At 42.3% G+C, this 27428-nt stretch overlaps 1 protein-coding gene and 1 long non-coding RNA gene across 5 annotated transcripts; one reads left to right on the top strand and one right to left on the bottom strand.

The window, feature by feature from the left end:
- Positions 1-104: 104 nt before the first annotated feature.
- LOC148150569 (uncharacterized) lies at positions 105-15921 on the bottom strand. Its single transcript, XR_015752810.1, has 3 exons — positions 15813-15921; positions 3424-3533; positions 105-233 (listed from the first exon to the last, which is right to left on the bottom strand). It is a non-coding gene; the product is annotated as an uncharacterized LOC148150569 (long non-coding RNA).
- LOC122542581 (elongation factor 1-alpha 1) lies at positions 15745-27428 on the top strand. Of its 4 annotated transcripts, none has more exons than XM_043680525.2 (8): positions 15745-15870; positions 16762-16934; positions 21035-21214; positions 21303-21599; positions 22295-22445; positions 23059-23315; positions 26728-26962; positions 27039-27428. In XM_043680525.2, exons 2-8 carry the CDS (start codon positions 16791-16793, stop codon positions 27161-27163), a joined length of 1389 nt encoding a protein of 462 aa, XP_043536460.1. In that variant the 5' UTR covers positions 15745-15870; positions 16762-16790; the 3' UTR covers positions 27164-27428. The 4 variants fall into 4 exon arrangements, with proteins under 4 accessions (XP_043536460.1, XP_043536453.1, XP_043536470.1 ...); XM_043680518.2 differs by having other exon boundaries at positions 15815-15946; XM_043680535.2 differs by having other exon boundaries at positions 15834-15954.

Below are 27428 nucleotides of genomic sequence, written 5' to 3'. Positions count from 1 at the left end.
TTTTTTGATATATGGAGATTATTTATTCAAAGTTTGGGAGAAGATTTGTAGCTCGGGTGCTTGTTGTGGTTGTGTTGGCCGAGCTGGGAATTTGTGTTGCAGATGTTTCGTCCCCTGTCTAGGTGACATCCTCAGTGCTTGGGAGCCTCCTGTGAAGCGCTTCTGTGATGTTTCCTCCGGCATTCATAGTGGTTTGTCTCTGCCGCTTCCGGTTGTCAACTTAAACAATACTCCTTCAAAACCCACAATCGTAATTAAGTCAGATAAAAGACAAATGGTTCAACGCCGATACTATTTTTGCAATTATGAAACACTATGAATCAAAGGACAACCATAATTGTGCAAAGTTTGATTGGGTGACCTTGGGTCTAACATGAATTCTTACTTTTAAGCTTTCTTGGATTTTTTTTTTCATTTCCTCCACATGGAGGAAGAGATGCTCTTTGTCTGCAGGCTCTGGATGTTTCTCATTCTCTGCTTAATCTTCTGGTATTTACAACTTTTTAAACACTCTGTAGCCTAACCAATCAGAGGGCTGTTGCCAGACTGAATTAACTTCAAAAGACTCTCTGCCATTCAACCTCAAATTTTCCCTCGTGTTTTGCATCCAAAAGCAACATTTTCTTGTCTGTGATTTGAACTGGTTTAGACAGATCCAGTCTGAGATTTGGACAGATTTGAATAGATTTGGAGTACGAAAAAAGCCCAGTAGATTTAAACACTTGCTGGTTAGTGTCCTAATCTTTAAATAAAACACAAGTGAGACAATTTAATTTTGGTTACTTGTGTTTGGTTAAAAGTGAGAGAAATGGCTCTTAAAATTGCTAAACACATTCTGGGATTTGAAGATGATTCCAAAATTTGCCAAGGAAGTTTAGAAAGAGAAGACCATACTCTTAGAATTAGCAAAGAGGTTAGAATTGGGTTTAACCAAGGACGACAATAAAGCTGAAATTGTAAGAGAATGACTCAAAACACTTAGAGGTGTCAGAGAAATAGATAAGTGCAGTAGAATTAGAAAAACGTTATTTACAATTAAGGAAAATTGAGTTAGAAGATAAAGAGAGCCAAAGAGAAAGAGAGCGAGAGATGAAAAAGAGAGAAGGTTCTTAGCTGAGCAAAGAGAGAGAGAAGATTCTTAGCTGAGCAAAAAGAATTTGAACTGGAGAAGCTGCGACTTAGCAAAGTCAAGTTTACAGAATGAAGATTAAAAGTGAACATAGTGTAAGATACAAATATGTCAAAACTCTGCCACATTTTGATGAGAAAGACTTTGAAGTTGCCTTTATTTCATTTGAAAAATCGGCTCGGTAGATGGGGTGGTCCCGAGGATTTATGGGGTAATGCTAGTTCAGACTAAACTGGTAGGCAGAGCTAGTGAGGTATTTGCTGCGCTCTCAGATCAGGTGTCAAGAGATTATGAAGAGGTAAAACAGGCTATTTTAAGTGCTTATGAATTGGTACCAGGAGCGTATGGACAGCGGTTCAGAAACATAAAGAAGGAACCAGGCAGACTTATGTTGAGTTTGAAAGAACTAAACATAGTCATTTCAATAGATGGGTGCGAGCCTTAAAGATAGATGAGTCCTATGAGGCTCTGAGAGAGATTATTCTGTTAGAGGAGTTTAAAAACTCACTTCCATAAATGGTAAGAATTCACATGGATGAACAAAAAGTTCAGGAAGTGAGAAGGACAGCAGAATTAGCAGATGAATACATGTTGGTGCATATGACAAGCTTACAGCCAGAATTTTGACCTGTGGGGGATAGAAGTTTGGGTAAAGGGAGATCCTACACTATGAAACAAAGGGTACAGAACACTGGTAAGAGTTTACCACAAGTTAAAGAGGCCCAACAGGGTGGAAAGGAGGTGAAAGGCCTCAGGCGTTTTCACTGTAATGGAGTGGGACATAGAAAATTACAGTGCTGCTGGTTAAAGAAGGGCACTGGGAAAAGGTGTTTTCACTGCAAGAAAGTGGGACATGTAAAGTCACAGTACTGGTCATCAAAGAAAGGCACTGTGGGAAAAGATGTGATAAAAGAAGCTAAGCCAGTGGCATTAGCAAAAGGAGTAAAGGAAACCCTGAGAAGCGTCGTGGCACTGCTGCAGAGTACATGGCTTAGTCAAGGGCGGGTATGGAGTTAATGCCTGATCTCTAAAAAGGATTCGCCTCCGTGGGTAAAGTTCACTCTGAAAGAACAGGAGGCGAAGGACAAGAAGTTATAATTTTGAGAAACAGAGGATCTAACCAATCTCTAACAGAAAGAGATGAGGTAATTTGCATTCTTTCTGATATGTTACCCGAGAGTTTGGTCATTTGTGGGGTAGATGGTCAGAAATTTAGCATTCCTCTATGTAACATCAGGTTGGAGTGCCAACTCAAGACTGGGGAAGTAACAGTGAAAGTGATTGACAGATTGTCAATTCCAAGAATCCAGTTTATTCTTGCGAATGACCTAGCAGGGTCCAAGGTGGGAGTGACACTCCTTGTTGTGGAGAAGCCCAAGGAAAATCATAAAACTGAGGACTTACAAGAAAAATATCCTGTTATTTTCCAGACTGTGTAGTAACACAAGCTGTAAATAGTTGTGGTTTTAATGTTCTCTGTTGGACTTAAAGACGTGGGCGGCACGGTGGCACAGTGGTTAGCACTGCTGCCTCACAGCGCCAGAGACCCGGGTTCAATACCCGCCTCAGGCGACTAACTGTGTGGAGTTTGCACGTTCTCCCCGTGTCTGCGTGGGTTTCCTCCGGGTGCTCTGGTTTCCTCCCACAGTCCAAAGATGTGCAGGTCAGGTGAATTGGCCATGCTAAATTGCCCGTAGTGTTAGGTAAGGGGTAAATGTAGGGGTATGGGTGGGTTGCGCTTCGGCGGGGCAGTGTGGACTTGTTGGGCCGAAGGGCCTGTTTCCACACTGTAAGTAATCTAATCTAATAAATGGTTAATTTTTACTTTAAATAGTGAAATCTGGAATAGCTCTTTGCCTCTCAAAATTTAACAGATTATAGCACCAGGTTAGCTTCTCTGTGTGTCAGATTTAAATTAGCAGAGAGGTTTACCCCGTGTTGTAACACTTCTCACTTAACCTGTCTATATCCATCTGTAGACTGTGTCATCTTCATCATGTGCTTTCACATCTATTTTTGTGTTTTCTGTAAACTTGGTTACAACACATTTATTTTCCTCAATCAAGTCATTAATATACATTGTAAAGAATTTTGGCCCCAGCATTGATCCCCGTGGCATATCACTAGTTACACATCATTACTTGTTGCCATTCTGAAAATTCTTCCCTTACTCCCAACTCTTTGTCTTCTGTTAGTTAGCCAGTCCTCTATCCATGCTAATATACTATAGTAAACATTGTTTTAACCGGCACTTTATGAACTGGCATTCACGATAAACTGGCAAAATTATATACCTGAAATACCGGAAGTTTACTGTCTTTCTGCGATGTCCAAGTCGTCAGTTGAGGTTGCGAACCAGAACTCTATCAACAAACACACTGACTTGGATCCCATTTATCACCCCCTGAGAAAAAGAACAGAAAATGACATCACCACAGTAGATGACATCACCAACCCAAGGAAATCTAAATACATGAATAAAAAGTGGGCCATACCATCAGTGCTTCATCCTGAGGCTCACTGATGATGTTACCTCGTATGGCGATGAAACGTCTGAAAATGAACCTTCCAGCTCAGCGAGCAAACCGACATCCAGAACCTCAACCTGAGCTACAAATCTTCTCAAAACTCGCTAATGTCACCAACTTGCTTCATAATTAAATAGTATCAAGTATGTGTCTGTAATATCATTTTTAAAGTAATTTTGAGAATTGCGGCCTGGTTTTCTTTATCTTATCACCATTTTGAAACTGACCCATTGATGATACTATAACTAGACTGACCCTCCTTCACTTCTTTGATTAGTATAAAGCTGTACTTAGGTAGTCAATCTGACAATCACCCCATATATATTAAACTGTGACATATAAGTAAACTGGAATACATTGTTTAGCCTCCAAAATCATGATTTTTGCGTGCATTCAGCATTTATGTAAACTCACTTCCAACCCCCAAAAAAATCTTTTAGGTTCAATATTCTACACTTTGGTCATCAGCCTCAATTTTTCACCATAAAAGAGCATGTTTTTGTGGCAATCTAGGAACAGGAGTAGGAATAGATCACTTGCATCCTCAAAGCTACTCTGCCATCTAAATGGATGATGGCAAATCCACCGCAGTGTCATTATCCCCAGATCTCTTGATGTCTTTAATATATTGAAATACATTATTTCTGTGGGCAGGGGTGAGAAGAATTCCAAAGATTTGTTACTCTGACTGAAAAAAAACCTCCTCATCTCAGTCTTAAATAGCCTACCCTTCCTCGAGAATCCTTATCCAGGGAATCTAACCTACATCTTTCCTACATCTAACCTTTTGAGCCATATAAGAATTTTGTATGTTTCAATGAGATCACCTCTCATGCTTATAAATTCTAGAGAATGCTGGCTCTCTAATCTCTCCTTTCAAATGAATCCCACCATTTGAAATCAGTCTGATCAACCTTTGTTGCATTCTATAGCAAAAATATTCTTGTTCAAGTAACAACCGTAATAAAGAGTGTACTGTACTCACTTCGCCAGGTGCTGTGTCACCTAAGACTCTAAACAATTGCAGCATAACATTTTTACTCATGTGCTCAAGTCCTCTTGTAATAAAGATCAACAGATAATTTGTATTCCTAATATATTGTTACACCTGCAAATGACTCTTAGTGACTTATGAATGACAACGCCCAAATGTCTTTGTACATCGATACTTACCAATCTCACACTATTTCAAATAGTCTGCATTACTGTTTATTGTTTCAAAGTGAATAGTTTTGCATCTCCCATTTCTATCTCCCATGTTCTTGCCCATCCAATTAATCTCTAAACTCCACTGAAGCCTCTTTGTATCCTCTGTACTACTCACATTTTCATCTAGTTTTGCATCATTAGCAAACTTGGAATATGACAATTGATCCCCACATCCAAAGCATTGCTATAAATTATGAATAGCTGAGGTCAAAGAAATGATCCTTTAATTACCCACTAGTCACAATGCACCAACCTGAGAGTGATCTATACTTTACTAATCTTTGGTTCTCTGCCTACTAAGCAATTTTAAATCCTTGCCAGCATATTAGCCCCAATCCCATTTCCTCTAATTTTGGTCACTAAGCTCTCGAGAGAGACATTTAAACATATGAATTAGAAGTAAAGGTAAGGCCACAGCCCCTTTAGCACGGTCTGCTGTTTATAATGTGATCACTAATCTGATTACAGTCCCATCTACCCCTAATAATCTTTCCCTCTTTTGCTTTTCAAGAATCTATCCAACTCTGCCTTAAAATCATTCAAGGGCTCTATTTCTACTACCTTTTGAGGAACAAAGTTCTGAAGTCTTATGACTGTCAAAAAAAACTCTCCCCAACTCTGTCTTAAATGGGTGATCCCAGATTTTGAAACAGTGACCTTTATTCTAAATTCTCCTACAAGAGAAAATAAAAGAATACAATATGATTTAAGTGGAGAACAACTGCAGAAAGCTGCAACACAAAGGGATTGGGGTACTTGTGCATGAAACACAGAAAGTTAGCACACAGGTAATCAGGAAGGCTAATAGAATGTTGACCCTTATTTCAACAGGGTTGGAGTATATGAGTAGGGAAGTCTTTCTGAAACAGTACAAGATGCTGGTAAGACCACATCTGGAGTACTGTAAACAAAATTGGTTTCCTTATTTTGAGGAAAGATATCATCTCATTGGACACATTTCAGAGAAGGTTTATGAGGATGATAGCTGGTATGGAGGGAATGTCTTATGAGCAAAGGCTAAACAGTTCGGGACTCCATTCACTGGAGTTTAGCAGAGTGAGAGATGATCCCATTGAAATGTGTAGGATTCTTAAGAGGCTTGATAGGGTAAATGCAGAGAGGATGGGAGGGTCTAGGACCAAAGGGCACAGCCTTAGAATAAAGGCTCGTCAGTGAGTTTTGAGAGGATTTGTAGCTCAGGTTGAGGTTCTGGATGTAGGTTTGCTCGCTGAGCTGAAAGGTTCATTTTCAGACGTTTCATCGCCATAATAGGTAACATCATCAGTGAGCCTCCAGGCGAGGCACTGCTGATGATTGCTGCTTTCTATTTATATGTTTGCATTTTTTTGGGTTGGTGATGTCAGTTTAAGACTGAGATGAAGAGGCATTTCTTTTCTCAGAGGGTTGTAATTCTTAGGAACTCTTTGCCACAGTTCTATTTTCATACAATCATAATTGCCCTTAGTTCAGTTTAAAATACTACACATGAAGTCAATCTTCACTTTCTCAAACTAAAAGTAAAATTCTATCATACTATGTTTATTGTTCAATCATACTCTTTGCCACAGTTCTGTTTTCATGCTAGACTTGAAGTCAATCTTCACTTTCTCAAACTAAAAGAAAAATTCAATCATACTATGTTTGTTGCACACAGTACTAGGTCATTCATTTATCCTATCTCTTTGTGCGATATCAGATCTAGTACAGCCTAACATCTGGTTGGCTCCTGAGTACAGTATCCTAAGAAACTATCTGACAAATACAGTCTGTAAGCTCATCTAGGTTGCTTTTGCCCATCCAATATTTCCAGTCTATTTGCAGATTAAAATACGCATAATTATTGCTGTACCTTTGTGATAAATTCTCATTATTTTTCCTTTATACCCCACCCTACATTGAGTCACTATTAGTGGTCTGTATATCATTCCCACCAATCTCATCTATTCGACCCAAACTAAACTAGTTTCACTTGCCTGCATTTGGTCTATATCCCTTTAAACCTTTCTTAATCATGTACCCGTCCAAATGTCTTTTAAATATTGTGACTGTACCTACATTTACTACTTCCTCTGACAATTTGTTCTGCATACAAACCACCCTCTGTCAAAAAGTTGCCCCTCAGCTCCCTTTTAAATCTTTCTCCTCTCACTTTAAAAATATGTTCCCTAGTTTTTAACTCCCCAATGGATCAAAGGGTCTGGTTTCATGTTGTTTGACACAATGACTTGAATTTATCATTTTACAACTCTACTCAAATTGCTACTGCATCTTAGTATTCTGAACTCAGGACATCCCTCTCTGTTGTGTTAATACTATCATTGATTAACACAGCTACACTACCACCTCTTTTTCTTGCTTTCTAACCTTCCTAAATGTTATATAATCTTTTATGTTAAGGTCCGAATCACTTCAGTCCACTGTCATCTTTCTGTAATGGCTATTGCATTTTACTTACTTATATTTATGTGTACGTGTGCTCAGTTTTTTGTTTGCTATGTGCATTCAGATACAGAGCATTTAGTGATTATTTTTCTCGTCTTTTGAACAATCTGTGGACTTATTCATGGATTTGTACTCTATTCCTTCCTGTTTATTATTTTCCACATTAGCATGATTCTCTCTTGCCAAGTCTCTACGATTTACTGTGTCCTCTCAAATTTGATCCTTTACCCCCATTACTTAATTTAAAACCCTTTCTTCTTTCTAGTTATTTGGTTTGTGATAGAACTGGATCTTGCTGAATACTTTCTGAAAATCCAAATGCACCAAAGCCACTAGTTCCCCTTTATCTATTCTGCTAGTTCCATTCATAAAAAAATTCCAACAAGGCTGGATAGGTTGGGACTTTTCTCACTGGTGTGTAGAAGGTTCAGAGGCGACCTTATAGAAGTTTAAAAAGTAATGATGGGTATAGACACAGTTAATAGTAGTTGTATTTTCTGTAGAACAAAGAAAATTACAGCACAGGAACAGGCCCTTCAGCCCTCCAAGTCTATGCCGATCCAGATCCTCTATCTCAGCCTGTCACCTATTTTTGAAGGGTTTGTAGCCCTTTGATCCCTGCCTATTTATTTATCTGTCTAGATACATCTTAAATGACCCTATCATGCCCACCTCTGCTGGCAATGCATTCCAGGCACCCCCACCCTTTGCATAAAGAACTCTCCTAAACTTTTCCCCCTCGCTTTGAACTCGTGATCCCGAGTAATTGAGTCCCACATTCTGGGAAAAAGCTTCTGGCTATCCACCCTGTCTATACCTCTCATGATTTTGTAGACCTCAATCAGGTCCCCCATCAACTTGCTTCTTTCCAATGAAAATAATCCTAATCTACTCAACCTCTCTTTGTATCTAGCACCCTCTGTGAGAGATGATTTCGGTACAAATAGTTAAGATGTGCATGACCTCAGAGTCTAAGGGGAATAGAGCCGTGGGGGTAGGGTAAAACATGCTTCTCTATAATAAAGGACGAGACATCTGCTGCTACAGAGTAGAAAAACAAGTCCTTGATTGATAAGACCACTAACTCTGACAGAGAAGAATAAGTCCTTGACTGATAAGACTACAGGGTAGAAAAACAACTCGGGAAACTGTTGCAGACTTTGTGAGAATGTGAACCTCGTGACTCTTTAGAGCTATAGAGGGGAGGGACTTGTACTGTATTTAATCAGAAACATTGTTAGCCTGGCGCGCCTTTTTTTTTCAAGGGTGCCCAACTCTGCAGACTTGTTAATAAAACTTTGTTTTCCTGAATTTGTCTAGAGCGATTATTGAGAAGCGATTTTCGTTTCTAACAAACTTGGGGGCTCGTCCGATCAACACTCCGGCCGCGAGGGGGGCTGAGGAAGGACATCGGAGAAGGTGCACCCTGCCGAGTTCGGCAGTCCCTGATTCCTTGCTTGTCGCCCCGCGCGGCTTGAGCGAGTGATATCCGGAAGGCTCAGGAGAACAAAGGAGGGGTGTGGCCGAGGCAGTGGGGACGGTTAACGGTCGAGTAATTTCGGTGCACCGAACCCAGGTAAGAACAGACTTGCGGGGACCGTCTTTCCGGAGGACTGGGGACCTGCGGAGTGCCTGTAGATTTTTCTACAGAGACGTGGGACTCAGGAATCTAGAGACCGGGGCTCGTCTGTGCGGGATTTTGCAGAGACCGTGTTTGCGGAGGAACGTGGACCTACGGGGTGCCTGTGATCTGTTTCACAGAGACGTAGGACACAGGAATCCAAAGACCAGGGGTGCCTGCAAAGGGACCTGGGCGATCACGGGACTGAAGGTCCGGGAATTGGCTAAATAGTGATAGATTATCACGGGATAATACAGGAATCTCCGATTTTACAAAGTCCTCGGCAATGGGAAATAAGGGATCCAAGGCGAATAAGGGAAAGGTAGCTTGAGCGTAGACAATGAAAAATACCCCGGGGTACCTGACGATAGTCCGTTAGGAATAATGTTAAATAATTGGGATCAGGGTAGGAGAAAAGGAAAATCTAGAAAGAAGATGGTGAGATACTGTCAAACGTGGTCCCAAACCACGTGGGCGGCACGGTGGCACAGTGGTTAGCACTGCTGCCTCACAGCGCCAGAGACCCGGGTTCAATTCCCGCCTCAGGCGACTGACTGTGTGGAGTTTGCACGTTCTCCCCGTGTCTGCGTGGGTTTCCTCCGGGTGCTCCGGTTTCCTCCCACAGTCCAAAGATGTGCAGGGTCAGGTGAATTGGCCATACTAAATTGCCCGTGGTGTTAGGTAAGGGGTAAATGTAGGGGTATGGGTGGGTTTCGCTTCGGCGGGTCGGTGTGGACTTGTTGGGCCGAAGGGCCTGTTTCTACACTGTAATCTAATCTAATCTAATCTAATCAAACACCTATTCAGGGAGACTCAGTGTGGTGGCCTAAATTCGGCACTGATGAAGACTGGGTCCGGCAAGCTCTAATTTTATATGTCAATTCGAAACCTAATGTTACTCGGGGGGAAAGTGATTACGCCCTTTGTTGGCTGCCAGTCACACTATCTTGCAAAATGAAGGTAACCAATGAAGACTCGAAAGGGCAGAAAGAATGGGAACCTTTAGATCACTTACCGCCGCCCTACGTGACCCCGTCGGCCCCGCAAAATGGTCCTTTGGGTGGCGACGATTCAGGGGAAGGGGAAGAAAGCGGGGAGGAACCACCAGGTGCCTCAGGAGTACAGACTAGATCTCAAGCTGAAAAGAGTCACAGACGGAACTCTGTCCCGATTGCAAGAATGAATCCACTCCGGGAAGTGCCCATGGGAGGCGTGGAAGGAGGGACGGGATATGTGAACGTCCCCTTAACGAGTACTGAAGTACGGAATTACAAGAGGGAGATGAAGGGCCTACTGGAGGACCCCATGGGCCTGGCTGAACAATTAGATCAGTTCCTGGGGCCAAATACTTATATGTGGGATGAGATGTATTCCATCATGGGAACATTGTTCTCTAGCCAGGAGCGACAGATGATACGACAAGCTGCGCTGTTGGTCTGGGAGAGGGAGGGAGGAGCAGGAGGGAAGCAGAAATTTCCCCTCACCGACCCCGAGTGGGATAAGCAAACGGAAGAAGGAAGACGCAACATGAGGGATATGCGGGAATATTGGATAAAAGGAATAAGGCAGGCAGCCCCGAAGGGGCACAATTTTACCAAGGCCTTTGGGAATCATCAAAACCCGGAAGAAACCCCTACAGACTTCCTAGACAGGATTAGGAAGAACTTGCAGCAGTTCGCTGGGGTGGACCCTGAGACGGAAGTGGGACAGCAACTCATACGGGTAGAGTTTGTGTCAAAAGCCTGGCCGGACATACGAAAGAAGTTAGAGAAAATGGATGATTGGGATAGTAAACCTCTGAGTGAACTACTACGGGAGGCGCAAAAGGTGTTTGTGAGAAGGGACGATGAGAAGCAAAAGAAGGCGACAAAGATAATGATGCAGACGGTGCAACAAGTGACAGCTGGAAGGAGGGAAAAGGGGGAGCCGTGGCAGGAACCGGAAAGGGGAGAGTCGTGGCAAGAGCAGAGGAAAAGAGGACCGAGGCCGGAACAAAGGAAGGGTGGAGGAACTCGAGGCCGCGACAGGGAAACGAAGAGGATACTCAGATGTTACTACTGTAATGAAGAGGGACATTTTAAGCGAGAGTGCCCCCGCTACAAGCGTGAAGTGCGGTCGTACGCCCTGATGGAGGAAGATTAGGGAGGTCGGGGGTTCCTACCCTTGGGGCAAAAGGACTATCGACAGGAACCCCTGGTAAACTTGAAAGTAGGGCCCCAAGGGTCGGAGATCACATTTATGGTGGACTCGGGAGCCGAAAGATCAAGTATAATCCAAATACCCCCCGGCGCCCGAGCAGGAAGAACAGTTATGGGGGTATCTGGCATTGGAGGAAAGACATTGCAAGTCCCAGTAGTGGAGGACGTGGAAATTGGGTATGAAAACAGAACTACTAAACGAGACCTCCTTCTACTGCCATCGGCGGGGTTTAATTTGTTAGGAAGAGACTTGCAGGTCAAACTAGGGATCGGAACGGTACCAAGTAACGGGGAAATGGTGGTACGGTTGTTCGCCCTCACCGAAGAAGATGATCAACAAATAGACCCGGGAGTTTGGTACCGGGAGGGGAACAGAGGGGGTCTAAACATCAAACCTCTCCAAATCACCATGTTACCAGGAAAAGGCCCGGTAAGAAGGAAACAGTATCCGATTGCTATGGAAGGACGGGAAGGGTTACAACCTGTGATAGAAAGATTAATCACAGATGGACTACTGGAGGAATGTATGTCCCCTTTCAATACTCCAATACTCCCTGTGAGAAAGCCGGATGGGACGTATAGGCTGGTGCAAGACTTGCGGGGGTTGAATGAAGTAGTCCAGGCTAGATACCCGGTGGTACCCAATCCCTACACGTTAATGAGTAAAATTCCCCCCGAACATGAATGGTTCAGCGTAATAGATCTGAAGGATGCCTTCTGGAGTTGCCCCCTTGACGAAGAAAGTCGGAACCTTTTTGCATTTGAATGGGAGAATCCCTTCACAGGACGAAAGCGACAGTTAAGATGGACAGTCTTGCCGCAGGGATTCACGGAGTCACCCAACTTGTTTGGACAAATACTAGAGCAGATCTTAGGAGGATTTCGGTGTAACGCGGAGAATCAATTGCTCCAATATGTCGATGATCTCTTACTCTCAGGACCGAGAGAAGAGGAGGTACGAGCAGACACCGTTGCCCTGCTGAACTTCCTGGGGAAACAGGGCCTACGCGTCTCCAGGACAAAACTCCAGTTTGTGGAGCAAGAAGTAAGATATCTGGGCCATCAGGTTAGTAAGGGGCATCGCCGTATCACGCCAGAACGAATATCGGGGATTACGGGTATGCCAATACCCAGGACGAAGAAGGAAATCAGACAGTTCCTGGGGCTAGTAGGGTATTGCCGGATATGGATTGAAAGTTACACCACTCTAGTAAAGTTTTTGTACGACAAACTGGGACAAGAAGAACAAAAACTGGACTGGTCAGATGAGGAGGAGCAGCAATTTAATATTATTAAAAGTAAACTGATCCGAGCTCCGGTATTGGCTTTACCCACCCTGAAGGAACCGTTCCAGTTATATGTTAATAGCGCCGGCGGAATTGCCCAGGGTGTGCTTACCCAGCTGCGGGCAGGGAAACGTCAGCCGGTTGCATTTTTGTCAAAAATGTTAGACCCTGTGTCACGTGGATGGCCGACCTGTATCCAGGCAGTGGCAGCTACGGCAATGTTAGTAGAAGAGGCCCGGAAACTTACCTTTGGAGGAAGAATCACAGTATACTCCCCACATTCGGTTAGTACCATACTGGCTCAAAAGGCTCACCGCTGGTTAACAGACTCTCGCATCCTGAAGTATGAGACGATTTTGATGACCGGAGACGATCTCAATTTTGCAAAAGATCTCAGTTGCAACCCTGCCCAGTTTCTATACGGACGTCCTGCAGATGGGGAACAGGAGCATGATTGTGTGGAATTTGTAGACTTACAGACCAAAAGCCGAGAGGACCTGCAAGAGGCTCCGCTGGGTGAAGGACAGGAACTGTACATCGATGGGTCCTCCCGGTGCATAAATGGGGTACGGTACAGTGGCTATGCGGTCGTAGATGGCGCAACGAAACGGACGATCGAGTCCGGACGACTGCCCGGGAAGTGGTCAGCCCAATCCTGTGAGTTGTACGCCCCCCAGAGGGCCCTGAAATTGTTGGAGGGGAAAGTGGGGACCATATATACTGACTCAAAGTATGTATACGGAATTGTTCATACTTTCGGGAAAATCTGGAAAGAGCGAGGATTGATAACTTCCCGGGGAAAAGAATTAGCTCACGAACAAATGATCAGCCTAACGTTGGAAGCCCTGGCGTTGCCTACAGAACTCGCAGTAGTCCATGTACCCGGTCACCAGAAGGGGTCGACACCGGAAGCGGTGGGAAACCGGCTGGCAGATGAGGAAGCCAAGCGGGCAGCGGTCGAAAAATCCGTCCAATTATTAACATTAATACCGTTGAGGAAAGGGCTCGCTAAACAACCCGTCTTCACCCATGGGGAGATTGATAAAATGGATCAATTGGGTGCCCGGCTAGAAACTAACGGGAAGTGGACGGTTCCTGATGGGAGACAAGTACTAAACAAACAGATCACCCGGAGTATTCTGCACCGATTACACCATCAGACCCACTGGGGGGTGCAAGCCATGTGTGACACGATCCTGAGAGACTATGTATGTAGGGGGATATACACGTTAGCCCAACAAGAAGTAGTCGGATGCCCCACTTGCCAGCGAATTAACAAGAAAGCCATGCGTTCTATGCCAGCTGGTGGTCAGCCCCTCGCAATTAGGCCATTCCAGAGGATCCAAATTGACTTTACAGACTTACCCCCAGTACAGAGATGGAAGTATCTGCTAGTAATAGTAGACCATTTCACTCACTGGGTAGAGGCTTTCCCAACCGCCAAAGCCGATGCACCAACCGTGGCCCGTCAATTGTTAGAGAACATAATCCCGAGATATGGCATGATGGAATCTATAGACTCAGACTGCGGGACACATTTTGTTTCTAGGCTACACCATTTGATCTGTACTGCCCTGGGTATCCAATGGAAATTCCATGCACCCTGGCATCCCCAGAGCTCGGGTCGAGTTGAGAGAATGAATGGCACACTCAAGACCCAATTGACTAAGCTGATGTTAGAAACTAAGTTACCATGGCCAAAGTGCCTTCCCATTGCCCTATTGAGAATACGTACAGCACCTCGCCGGGATATCGGGGTCTCCCCCTATGAGATGCTGTTCGGATTACCATATTGGAGTAAGGTTGATGGGTGTCCCACTCTACAAGGGGGAGATGTATTTGTCAGAGACTATTTACTGGCCTTATCCCGTTCTTTTGCAGAACTCCGGAGGAAGGGTCTCCTGGCTCAAACTCCGCCGCTCGACTTCCTCTTACATAAGGTGGAGCCCGGAGATTGGGTACTTGTAAAGACCTGGAGGGCCGAAAAGCTCCAGCCGCAGTGGGAAGGACCGTTCCTGGTCCTGTTAACAACTGAAGCCGCTATTCGGACGAAAGAAAAAGGGTGGGCCCACGCATCGAGGATAAAGGGGCCTGTTTGTCTAGAGCGATTATTGAGAAGCGATTTTCGTTTCTAACACCCTCCATACCAGGAAACATCCTGATCAACCTCCTCTGCACCGTCTCCAAAGCATCCACATCCTTTTGATAATGTGGTGACCAGACCTGTACGTGGTATTCCAAATGTGGCCTAACCAAAGTCTTATACAACTGTAACATGACCTGCCAACTCTTGTACTCAATACCCCGTCTGAAGAAGGAAAGCATGCCGTATGCTGCCTTGACCACTCTATTGACCTGCGTTACCACCTTCAGGGAACAATGGACCTGAACACCTAGATCTCTGTATATCGATTTTCCTCAGGACTTTTCCATTTTGGATCTTCCAAAATGCATCACCTTGCAATTACCCGGACTGAACTCCATCTGCCATTTCTCAGCCCATCTCTCCAATCTATCTATATTCTGCTGTATTCTCTGACAGTCCCCTTCACTATCTGCTACTCCACCAGGATTTAAAGACTAGGGGACATATTTTTAAGGTGAGAAGGGCTTCAAAAAATATGTCAGGGGTAAATTTTTTACAGAGGGTGGTTTGCATGTGGAATGAACTCCCTGCCCTGTGGAAGTGGTAGATGTGCGTACAATTAGAGTGTTTAAAAGATAATTACACGAATAGGAAAGGCTTGGAGCGATATAGGCCTGGAGTAGGCAGGTGGGACTAGTTTGTACATGGACAACTAATTTGACATATTTGCTGGTGAGGTAAAGCTTTCAGGGAAAGATCAATGGGGACAAACCCTCATTACTAATAAAATATTAAAACACAAGAGATTATATGTGAGATTACATTGCCCTCACGTCTTTTTTAAAATCTTTCTCCTCTTGAAATCAGTAGACTGGGAGAAACCTCCTGGCTTCCATTGATGGATGGACGAGATCCCAGAAGACGTTAATTCAAGTGATTGGCGAAAGATGCAAGGAGGAAAATTTTTTTTTCAGGCGGTAAGTGATCGGGGTGCGGTGGAGGCTTTCGAAAGAGAATTATATGAGGAGGAAAGGGTTTCTGGAAGGTTAGGGGGGCGTTAGGTGAGGGAGACTGGCTCTCGGTGTTGTTGCTCTTGAGGCAGCAGGGAGACATCGGGCCGAAAGGTCTCCTGCGCTGTGGATAACATTCTCCCATTTCCCCCCGAATCCGTTCATGCGGCAGGCGAGCTCGAGCTGTTGACTTGAGGAGGGGGTCGGGGGCGGAGTCGGAGCGCGAGCCGGGTGGGGAAACGGACGGACGGACGTGTGTGGGGGGGTTGCAATTGAAGTCAATCGGCGGACCCCCTCTGGTACCTATTAATAGCCATCACGCAGCCGCTTTCCGCCTATTTGCCGAGCGCGTGTGAAACAGGTGGGTATCGGGCAGCCCGTTCGCTCGACGCATTGACCATCTGCCGGCGATAACCACCATCTGCTCCGTCGAGAGGGTGAGAAGGTGAAGCCGTGAAGGAAACAGCGGGGTTTGTGGTGCTGATGGTGCGATTGAGCTGAAGGGAATGGAAGCTGCGGGCTAGCTCCGTTAGATTTCGGCGGTCGGTGACTGGTTTCGGCTCGATTTGGCTAATTCCACTGTGAATGGGGGCTCTCCGACCCCTAATATTTTGATTCCCTGTTACGGGATTTGCCGAAACAGTCTATTTTTCTCTCTCTCTCCCCGTCTCCGTCTCCCTCTGTCTCCTCTTCACCGCTGTTCGCGTCTGTGACATAGAATAAAACCAGAGAGATTAGCCGACAGGTGGGCGGCGTTCCTTGTGTGTGCGCGCTCTTTATTTTGTGAAGATGTTTCTTTTGCCATTTTTCCTTTTAAACGTTGGTTATGGTGCAGCGAAGATTGAGTAAATCTTATTACTGACTGTGTGTCCAGAGGAGCAGTGGGGGAGGGAGCCGCGGCTCGGTGCCCGCCAGTGAGAAAATGGCCGGTGTGTCCGTGCGGTTATTGTCAGTCAAAATGGAGGAGAGCAACATGGAAAAGGCGGGGGGGGGGGGCGTCAGAGAGGGAAAGGCAAAAGGTATCTATTATTGTAACAATTCGGAGAAATGGACAAATATGCGCTTAAAAAGGAGGGAAAGCAGCTGGAGGTCGAGAGAGGCGCTCTCTCTTCTCATTCAGAAGATCGTTGTCTTTTCGAGTAAACCAACTGACTCCTGTAATTTGAAGACATGGAGGGCTGCATCGAGTTACTGCTTTCTTAACTTTTTTTTAATTGTTGACCAATTTAACCCCCATCCCTGGTTCCTTTAGGGCTGAGGCAACATCCTTTGGCAAAAGCAATGGGTAAGGAAAAGATCCACATCAACATTGTTGTGATTGGCCATGTGGACTCTGGCAAGTCCACCACCACTGGCCACTTGATCTACAAATGTGGTGGCATTGACAAGAGAACCATTGAGAAGTTTGAGAAGGAAGCTGCTGAGGTGAGAAAGCAAGATCAACTTTATAATTGTTGTTGTACTCTTGGAAAGTTACCTTGTATGGTTCTATCATTAAAAATGTGATGAGTATGATAATATTGTAAATGCCATGTAGGATACTGAACAAACTTGCATTATAATGAAATGTCTCTTTTTAACCCTCCCACTTCAGTTGTATCCATCACTGCAACTAGACATGAAGTTACTATACTGTTTTTGTGGATCCAAGCTCTTGAAAAATGAGAATGAAACTACCAAAGTCAATGGTAGGCTAAATTCTGAAGAGAATCCAAGGTGTTGCATCTGTAGAATCAGCAGGATTTGCACTTATCTATCTCCTTTTTTTCCTCCATTTTTGCTAAGCTTTATTATTACTGAAGGCTACTAATGTACCACATGTGGTACTGTTTTCTGGCTTTTGGGTGGAAAGAAAATAAACCTTTTGAGTATACAAGTTCTAATCCAGTAACCATTAGTAGATAGTGTTTGATTCGAGTATGATCCAAATTCCTTTGTCAATTAAACTGAAACTAGAATGAGATTTATGTCCCAATTTGTTCTGGCCTGGAAAGAGCTAGAGTGCTCAAAGGGTTAAATTGCTTATTGGTCTTGCATGACTGGAGCATTGAATTACCAGGGTTCCTATACAAGCATGTTACTATCATTGTCTTGTTTGCATTTTCTTTCTTTAGAGAAGCATCTGAATAGCAAATCCTGGAGTAGGTTGTGCTTCAAGGATTTGGATTCTGAGTAGCTATATTGATTGGGTGGTTGGCTGATCTAATCTGTGCCGTTTTTGATTATTTTCATTTTAAAAGAAAACTAATGTAAGCAAATTTGAAAATTTAAAGCTACCCTATATGGGCAGGGGAAAACTTTCAAGCATTATTTTGTCAAAAATGTTGCTTATGTGTATCTAACTTAATTACATGCCGCTGACAGGTTTCAGACCTGTTTGATCTTTGGTCAGGTGCAACAGTTGTAGTATACTATCCGAATAAATCACTTGGGTGTATTGCAACTTAACCAACTGTCAGCTGGTTTAAAAAAATAACAATTTAAATTATTTTTGGTAAGGCTGCATTTCCATTACAGAGTTGACTTATTACTTTGTTAGCTTGAGATTGATCTAGAATAGAGTTCAGAGGAACGCTGATTGAAATATTTGTTGTGGTTCTGTTCGCCGAGCTGGGAATTTGTGTTGCAGACATTTCGTCCCCTGTCTAGGTGACATCCTCAGTGCTTGGAAGCCTCCTGTGAAGCGCTTCTGTGATCTTTCCTCCGGAATTTGTAGTGGTTTTAATCTGCCGCTTCCGGTTGTCAGTTCCAGCTGTCCGTTGCAGTGGTCCGTATATTGGGTCCAGGTCGATGTGCTTATTGATTGAATCTGTGGATGAGTGCCATGCCTCTAGGAATTCCCTGGCTGTTCTGTTTGACTTGTCCTATAATAGTAGTGTTGTCCCAGCTATCCTTAGTAGCCACACATACAGATGACAAGCAACATGAATTCGACTGGGACAACACTACTATTATAGGACAAGCTAAACAGAGAACAGCCAGGGAATTCCTAGAGGCATGGCATTCATCCACAGATTCAATCAATAAGCACATCGACCTGGACCCAATATACCGACCACTGCAACGAACAGCTGGAACTGACACCCGGAAGCGGCGGATTCAAACGACTACAAATGTCGGAGGAAAGATCACAGAAGCGCTTCACAGGAGGCTCCCAAGCACTGAGGATGTCACCTAGACAGGGGACGAAACGTCTGCAACACAAATTCCCAGCTCGGCGAACAGAACCACAACAACGAGCGCCTGAGCTACAAATCTTCTCACAAACTTTGAAATATATTTGAAATTCTATCTTTGCAGAATTTGTGTTGAAGTTAGGTACATATATTCTGTATAAACAGCAAACAAAAACAGTTCTCATAGTGCAGAAGGACACTGTTCAATTTGTCTCGTCATCCTGGTTTTCTTGAGAAATTTGGCTGAAACCTTTTTCTCATAACTGAAATCGCAATCCCCAGAGCCATTTCTGTAACTTGTTTTCTGTGTGTTCTCTATAAGCCTCCACATTTTTCAAAATGTAATGCCCACTGAAGAGCTGGAGAAGAATCACTGCACCTTAAACATTGACTGTTTTGTCTCTCTAGTTGCTGCCAGACCTGCTGAGTTTCTTCAGTTTCTGTTTTTGTTTAAGATTTCCAACATCTACAGTTATTTTTTGGTTGTGTTTTATGAAGGCAGTTAACTTCCTTGCTTTTTTTATTGTATCTTAATTAAAGCCCAGGATTCGATTATGGCTTACTGACACTTTCTCAACATGCCCTGCCATCTTCAACATTTATGTTCAATTTTTTTCTGCTCCTGTATGCTATTTTAGAATGATCACTTTCTTTATTGCTTTTAATCATTAGTCCCATCAAAATCTTTTATTTCATCTTTGTCTATACTTGCCATCAACCTGTACAGCTTTAGAGCTGTAACAAAAATAGGAACAGGAATAGGTCATTCAGCCATCCAGCGTTTTATATGATGATGGCTGATCATCCAGCTCTGTACTTATTTCTGCTTTCCCCTATTCCTCTGTCCTAAATAGCTTACCCTGTATCGTTGAGTTGTGTCATTATCTTCCTTTTGGTGTTCTTCCAAGATTTGTCAATTGTAAATTTTGAATTTGTGCTATGTACGTCCAAATCTAATCAATGATACCCACGAACAGCAATTGGTTTAACACTGATCCCTGGCGAACTTCACTATTCACTGTCCTGCAGTTAGAAAAAGAAACGGTCACCATTGCTGTTTCCTATTATTCTGGTTACCATGCTGTCATTCTTTGCCCACAGGCTTCAATTTTGCTGGCAAGACTGTTATGTGACACTGTCTAATGCCTTTTGGAAGTTTTTGTATGCCACACAACCCTTAGCAATAGCTGAATAAACTGCAGATGCTGGAAATAATTACAAAAGTAGAAATTGCTGGAAATAAGACTCTGGTCTGGTAACATTTGTGTTTTGGTCCAGTGACCCTTTTCTTCAAAATACAGTTATAAAGGATCACTAGATCCGAAAGGTTAACTCTGCTTTCTCTCCACAGGTGCTGCCAGACCTGCTGAGTTTTTCCAGTAAAGTGTTTTTTTTTCTGATTTCCAGCATTCGCAGTTCTTCTGGGTTTTGTTTGTATAGACATTTGCAAATCTGTTAGTTGAATTATGATATCATTTGCTTCTAAACTGTTTTTGTTTTCAAAATGTTTGTTTCACTGAATTGAAAAGAAACAAGTAGGACTAGCCTCTACAGTAGAAATGAATAACTACTTTCACATTTTGTTTGACCCAGAAACACTGGTCTTGCCAAAATTACAACTCCTTAGGAAACCAGTGCATCTGCTGAACTTGGTTTGTACTAGCCCTTCCTTCCAAGGGAAAAGTGAACAAAAACTGTGAGAAAACACTGTATCTTTGCTGTCTTGTCAATTCTGGATAAACCACCAATACCTCATGACATCTGGACGGTTATCTTCACATCCAATGGCCTTTGCATGAACATTGGAACCCCAGTTTCATTCCTGTGAATACTAGCAATTTTCCATGATTGATTTGTGATTATTATAAGAGAATGCGACCATTATAGTTCACAACAATTTATGCTAGGGGCTTATTTTCTCCGGTAAAAGCTAGATAAAGATGTAAGCAATATTATCTCCAACAGTTAGAACTGTTACTGGAGACCTCTCAAGAAGTACAGGACAGATTCGAGTATACGTTTGCATTCTGCAGAAGGGGAACAGGCAGGGAGGTTGACATAGAATTTCAACAGTGCAGATATACTAAGCTTTGTGGTCTTGAATCTTTGCGAAACAATAACTTATTGTGGCTTTGGTATGTAAAACATTGTGACAAGTGCTGATGTAAAAATCTAGTGGTTAGTGTACAACATTAATCTGCATGACTAAGATTTGCTTTTATAATTTTGTCTTTGTAGCGTGTTTTAATTTATCAAAATCTCTGGACACTAGAATTGTTTCTATATAATTGTAGCATTCTGTATTGGCTTGCAGCAACTCTAATGTACAATAACTATCTATTCTTCCAGATGGGCAAGGGGTCTTTCAAGTATGCCTGGGTGTTGGACAAGTTGAAGGCTGAACGTGAACGTGGTATTACAATTGACATTTCTCTCTGGAAATTTGAAACCAGCAAGTATTATATTACCATTATTGATGCTCCTGGTCACCGAGATTTCATTAAAAACATGATTACTGGTACTTCTCAGGTATGTCAAGTTAAGAACCACCAGGGCAACATTTTTGAAAAATGACACTAGGAGGTGATTTATATAATGTTTATTTATTGTTTTAAAGGCTGACTGTGCTGTATTAATCGTTGCGGCTGGTGTTGGTGAATTTGAAGCTGGCATATCTAAAAATGGCCAGACTCGGGAGCATGCTCTTCTGGCCTACACCCTGGGTGTGAAACAGCTCATTGTTGGAGTGAATAAGATGGATTCTACTGAACCCCCATATAGCCAAAAACGATATGAAGAGATTGTTAAAGAAGTCAGCACTTATATTAAGAAAATCGGTTACAATCCAGACACTGTAGCATTTGTACCGATCTCTGGCTGGCATGGTGACAACATGCTGGAGGCTAGTTCTAATGTGAGTACCTTTGGGACTATTGTTTTAAAAAGCTATTTCATTTGTAGCAACCTTGTGCAATCTTAAATATGAGAAGGTGCTACCTTTACTGATGGCCATGATCATGTTGGGCTAATGGGAATTTTGCCCACTGTTCAGAGACACTGGGACCCTTGGGAATTCTATTGGACCTTCCCTGTGGAATTGAGTGCCTTTCAGGCAATTAAATAACGTTTCTCATGATTAGGGTCTCCTGTGGTGTAGACCCCACACTGCTGCTGCCACTCAAAAGTTAGCAACTTTTCATTGTTAGCACTGGAGTTGTGCTGATGTAATCTACCTAATAGAGGGCCACGATCATCATGGTATCCAAGCCAGCAGCAGTGAGGGTGAGTTGGAAGCAGCAATTTTGAGGTAAATTCAATTATCCTGCATCAACTCTTCTTACCTTACTATCAGTTAGGGAGGCGTTGCAGTTGCCAACTGATTTTGATTGAGCTTACCTAATTGTGGATGAGGGGTCAGGTCAATGTTTTCTGCATTTAACAGGAAGGTTGGAGTTAATCTAATTGAGTTGATTGCCTCTTCCAAAGTTATGTACCCTAGTTGTCTTATTTGTTTTTGTGGAATCTACTGATAATAAAGGAAAATTATCCATAGGCTATATTGCTGTTCAGTAGTAGGAAGTAAACATTCAAGGTGCTTCTTTTACACAGATGACTTGGTTCAAAGGTTGGAAGATCAACCGTAAGGAAGGTAATGCTAATGGAGTTACTTTGTTGGAGGCTTTAGATTCTATCCTCCCACCACAACGGCCAACAGAAAAACCTCTTCGTCTTCCTCTGCAAGATGTCTACAAAATTGGTGGCAAGTATTACAATAATTCAGATCTGAATGTTGTCAAGTGGCTGTTTTGAAGCAAAATATATTCTTCATTTCTCTATTAAAACTTAGTGGTAGATTTTTCCCTGTATAAAAATAATCCATCAGTGGATGTCAGAAAAGATCATTTGACAAAAGTGCAAATGCTAATTTAAAATTTTGAATACTCTCCAGTTAACCTGTCTTCTATAGGTATTGAGACTAAGCAAATTCTTTCCCAATCACTGCTGTGTTTTCAACTGTGAAATTCTGAAACAAATAGCTATGATAAGCTTCTTGAATATCAAAGAAGCCGAAAGTGAGCAAACCTGTAATCCATGTCTCCTACTGAGTAAAAATAAAATGCATACCATACTTGCATTGTGGTATGATGAGAATGGGAGGGAACACAAGTAATAACTTTAGAAATAATGTGATCTGAATGACCACTGTAACCACTCAAGTAATAGTGTGGTATTTGAATCCAAGGCCTTTATTTTTTTTAAGAAACAATTTTAAATGGTGATGTTATTGAACTTTTGATTTTGCTAAGTGTACATTTGGGTTGGCGAGCTGGAACACTGATCTTAAAGTATGAACTTTCTATGTTCACTTGCAGGTATTGGTACTGTACCAGTGGGTCGTGTTGAAACTGGTATTCTGAAACCTGGAATGGTAGTTACATTTGCACCTGTAAACGTGACAACAGAAGTAAAATCTGTTGAAATGCACCATGAAGCCCTGACTGAAGCTATGCCGGGTGACAATGTTGGCTTCAATGTTAAAAATGTATCTGTAAAAGATGTTCGCCGTGGTAATGTTGCTGGGGATAGCAAGAATGACCCACCGATGGAAGCTGCCAACTTCACTTCACAAGTCAGTGCTTTGGCATTGTTTTCTATTAGTCCAGATTATTTACAGGATTGTTCTTTGGCATTGAATGGAAACTTGTATTGTCCCTTCATTTATTTTTAAATTTTCAGTTTTTTTAGTGGCAAGTTGCTATCATTGGCAAGGCCAACATCCAATATCCATTTCTAGTTCCACCAGGGAAGGTGGTGGTGAGCTACCTTATTGAACTGCTGCAAACTGTATGGTGTAGGGATACCTCCCGGTGCTGTTCGGAAATAATTTTGACCTGGTGACATTGAAGGAATGGTAATAATGCTCAGTCAGGGTGGTGTATGGCTTAGTGCAGATGGCGGTGATGTTGCGGATAGAAATCACATCCAGTCACCGTTTCAAAATGCATTTTGAGGTTGGGGCAACAGAAGTTGGAATGATGTCTGCTTGTATCTGAAATTTGTCAGAATCAAGTCATTGTTTGGCAATTATATTAATTGAGTTTTGATGGTTAAGAAAATATTGCCTTATTATCAGGACTTTATCTATAAGCAATGATTCCTAGCAGACCTATTGACAGATATCATCTTGGCTGTATTGTCAGAATCATGGAATCCCTACAGTGTGGAAGGTGGCTATTAGGCCCATAATGTCCACACTGATCCTCTGAGTGTCCCATCCAGACCCACCCATCCCTGTCACCCTGCTAATCCACCTAGCCTAAATATCCCTGGGCACACTATGGGCAGTTTAGCATGGCCGTTTCAATTTGTTTTCACCTAGCAATGTAGGCACCAGCTACAGCTGTTTTAAATGTTTTAAAGTACACATTTTGAGGCATGCTCCTCAATTTGTCTAATTACAGAATAGACCATGGGTACTGATGTAAGTTTGTTGCTGACTCCATCTAACCAATAGCAACTTCATCAGGCCTCCTAACTTTAAGCTTAGTTTTCCCCAGAAATTATGTTCACTCCATTCTGCCGTTCTGTGGGTTGCTTGTGCATCTTTAATTTTCTGGTGTTCTTTTTCAAGATGCATATTTTTGCTGTTTTGCACCTATGCCATTCCATTCACTTTGTTTTTCACTGTTCCCGTCTTCTCCATCCTGTGTATCTTCAAAAAGTCAGTGTAAATTCCTTGTTCTGTACGACTGCATAAGGTGTTGCATCAAGTTTCTTATTAGATTTTGTTTCCTACCTTCCTCTGTTTCTATACTGAATTACCTTTATTGATGATTTTTGTCTTCCACCTGTACTTTTTATTTGGGTCTATTGCTGCCTTTTCCTCAATCTCTTCTGGCCGCATCCCCGAATCTTTTTAATTTTGTGTGACCTGTTACACTCATTATGAACGCTAATTAGGCAAGGACGCCTGTTATTTCATTATTGCTCTATGCCCTCAATTACCTTCCCTATCCAATATTGTTTTCCTGTCCTTGGGGGAAATAAGCTCTTTCCTTGTTGGGTCTTGACTACTTCTAAATTGCCAATATTTGGCCTGGAGCATCATTCACTAGATTACACTTGACAACCTTAATGTCACATTAAATATTTACTGTCTTGACTGAATTGTTCCTCATATTTTGGTAATTTACTTTAATTATCACCACCTCTAGCTGGACACTTTAAAGCATTGTCAATTATCCTGTTGATCACTAAAACCGTTGACCTATTCGATGAACATTTGGGCATGAAAATATAATCTTCTCTTCAATGTAAACTATGTTCTTAAATGTCCCTTGCCTTCAGTAATAAATGCGAGGAGCTTCATGGATTTTTTTTGTCACAAAATTCAAGACTGGTCAACTTTTGCTGTTTCTCTCCTTACCCAGTTCAACAAGACAAATGTGTTATGTATTATCCTCTCACCTGATGTCCTGAATCTCTTCCATCGCTTAGAGTCCACTCCCCTTCCTCTCCTATTCTGAACAAATTGCTGACCAATTAACATTCCTTTAGAGCTTTCACATTGATTACTGTTAACAGCGCCTCCCTTCCACATTTTTAGTCCCCTCCTAAATTTACTATCATCATCAATATTTGCATGTAGAATCAAAGTGATGAGCTTTGCAGTCATTTTTAAAGTTGCCTTGCATGTATACAACTTCAAGGGAATGTTGCTAATGTGTGGTGAGCTGCATAGTATTTAAGCCACATGAGAGCACAGCACTTGATAGAACATTGGTCATCACTACTTAAATTCTCCGTTTAACCTCATTTTATTTCCCTCTGAATTTCTTGAATTTACTTGTAGCTTCTAAATCTGTGTGGTTACTTTCTCAACTCAATGTTTGAAACCTTCCAAAGAAGTTTCTGGTCCAGTAACAGCTTGAAATGACTGAGTCTACACATTCTTTTGTGATTAAAGCTGACTATTCACTCTCCTTCCAAATCCTGTTTACTGTTATCAAGCTGTCTTAGCTTTGTCTACTCTGATCTATCCTGTTGTAGCTAGAAAATCTGCTACAGAGGATTCTCCCCTTGTTCTGTTACTTATTCTTTCCTTGGCCCCTTTAACTTCTCATCTACATCTATACAGTTAGCTTTTGGTGATACCTTCTAAGACTACAGACCAGAAGCCATATATGTGCTAGTGACATTTGGTTCTCGCCACCACTCTCCATGGACCTCCTACTTGTCAAGCTGCATGTCTGAATAGATGGCTTCTCCAGTTAAATATTGGGAGATCTGTATAGCCAGTATCTTACACTTCCCAACAGTTTGTTCCCTGACAGCAGTTTTCATTCTTTGTAACCAGTCTTAAACTGAGCATGATCATTCATGATCTTGGTGTTTGTATTTGATCATGTTTCAAAGCTAATTTACATAATCACCAACACTGCCTATTTCCACTGGCTGCATTATTCAACTCTGACTCAGCTCAGCTTATTTGCTTAAACTTGTATCTCTAGACTTGATTATTCTAATGTGTTCCTGACCAACCTCTCATTTTTCCATCCTCCAATGTTTTAATTATCCACATCTTCATGTCTTGACTATACTATTGAACCATTGTTCTGTGCTTTTTGATCTGCATTGGCTCCAAGTCAAACAGACCTGGATTTTAGAGTCCTCCACTTTTTTTTTGCTTTCAAATTGCTTTGTGGCCAACTGTTGCCCATATCCAATTTTCCTATGTTCTCAGTTTTACTTCTCCATTGGCAGCCATATTTTCAGTTGCTTTGCTGTTGATGTCTGAAATTCCCTCTGTAAACTCCTCTGTTTCTATGCCTTATTTCCTTAAGGTATTTATTAAATCTGACTTTATTTTAAAAAACTTTGTGGGTCATCTGCCCTAAGATCTTTGCCTGTGGCTGTATGTTTACTGATAATTCTCTCATGCCTTGGTGCTTTAAATATACTAAGTTAAAGTTTCACCTCTTCTGAAAAATATTTGCCCTGAAGTTTATTGCAGAATGAAAACTGATTTTCTTTTAATGCAGGTAATCATTTTGAACCACCCAGGACAGATTGCTGCTGGTTATGCTCCTGTCTTGGATTGCCATACTGCTCATATTGCTTGCAAGTTTGCTGAGTTAAAAGAGAAGATTGACCGTCGCTCTGGAAAGAAGCTAGAAGACAACCCCAAATCTCTAAAGTCTGGGGATGCTGCCATTGTGGAAATGATTCCTGGGAAGCCCATGTGTGTTGAGAGCTTCTCTGAATACCCACCTTTGGGTAAGTAAAACTGCATACTTTTTCACCTGCTGTCAAATTAAACTTGAATGTAACCATACTTTTAAAAATATTCCAGGTCGTTTTGCAGTTCGTGACATGAGACAAACTGTAGCGGTTGGTGTCATCAAAGCTGTTGAGAGAAAGGCTACTGGTGCTGGCAAAGTAACCAAGTCTGCCCAAAAGGCTCAGAAAAGCAGATGAATTCGAGATTTGTCGGTTGCCACTTCAGCCTCCACAATTGGAAGCCCAGGTTTAGAGTGGATGATCACAGTTTACCATTTAAGCTCCATAATAAAAGACTGGTTAATCAAAATGCATCGTAAATACTTCCGAAGGAAAGGATTGTGGACCATTTCATTAATCTACGTTGTAGCAGTTTTAAGTTATTAGTTTTAAAAGCTGTACTTTTAAGTGAAAACCAACGCCTTGACAATTCTGTCATAGAAATTAAAGCTGTTAAACATGA

The sequence above is a fragment of the Chiloscyllium plagiosum genome, unplaced genomic scaffold (assembly GCF_037043375.1).
Source record: "Chiloscyllium plagiosum isolate Xiang-an unplaced genomic scaffold, Cpla_swu_hap1 HiC_scaffold_3, whole genome shotgun sequence".
Taxonomy (NCBI): Eukaryota; Metazoa; Chordata; class Chondrichthyes; order Orectolobiformes; family Hemiscylliidae; genus Chiloscyllium; species Chiloscyllium plagiosum.
Note: the sequence above shows the minus strand (reverse complement) of the source record. Positions and strands in the feature narration are given on the sequence as shown.

Coding starts and splice junctions, on each gene's coding strand:
- LOC122542581 (XM_043680525.2), top strand. CDS start 16,791: ATGGGTAAGGAAAAGATCCACATCAACATTGTTGTGATTGGCCATGTG. Junction 23,316..26,727: donor CTGCCAACTTCACTTCACAA/GTCAGTGCTTTG, acceptor CTTTTAATGCAG/GTAATCATTTTGAACCACCC. Junction 26,963..27,038: donor CTCTGAATACCCACCTTTGG/GTAAGTAAAACT, acceptor AAAATATTCCAG/GTCGTTTTGCAGTTCGTGAC.